This window comes from Trypanosoma grayi (assembly GCF_000691245.1).
Source record: "Trypanosoma grayi strain ANR4 Tgr_1297_V1, whole genome shotgun sequence".
NCBI classification, from domain to species: Eukaryota; Euglenozoa; class Kinetoplastea; order Trypanosomatida; family Trypanosomatidae; genus Trypanosoma; species Trypanosoma grayi.
Window position 1 is genome coordinate 1 of NW_008826916.1, and position 313 is coordinate 313.

General features: G+C 62.3%; 1 protein-coding gene across 1 annotated transcript; it reads left to right on the top strand.

The window, feature by feature from the left end:
• On the top strand, nt 1–311 carry DQ04_12971000 (putative UDP-Gal or UDP-GlcNAc-dependent glycosyltransferase; the record flags this gene model as incomplete). Its single annotated transcript, XM_009316854.1, has 1 exon — nt 1–311. A coding segment is annotated over one exon (311 nt), but the record flags the coding sequence as incomplete, so codon positions are not given.
• Between the last annotated feature and the right edge of the window lie 2 nt (nt 312–313).

A 313-nucleotide genomic window follows, 5' to 3' on the forward strand; every position in this document is an offset into this window, starting at 1 on the left:
TGGATGTGAGGCGGAGGCGCCGCACCCTGCAGCGGTCGTCGTGCTGGCGGTTCCCCGGTGTGGCGACGAGAGCAAACAACTTCAGCGGTGCGATGCTGGTGCTGTACGTGTTTGGGCGGCACCCGTCGCACAACTTCACGTACTCTTTGGCGCTGCAGCGTGAGGCGGAGCAGTGGAACGATGTGATTGCGCTGCCGATGAATGAGGGGCGCCCATCGACCAACAAAACTATTGCTGGCGGACTCAAGTGGGGCAATGAGGCTGAGATCGGGCTGAGCCGCAAGGTGTTCCTGTGGTTCGACATGGCGCTGCG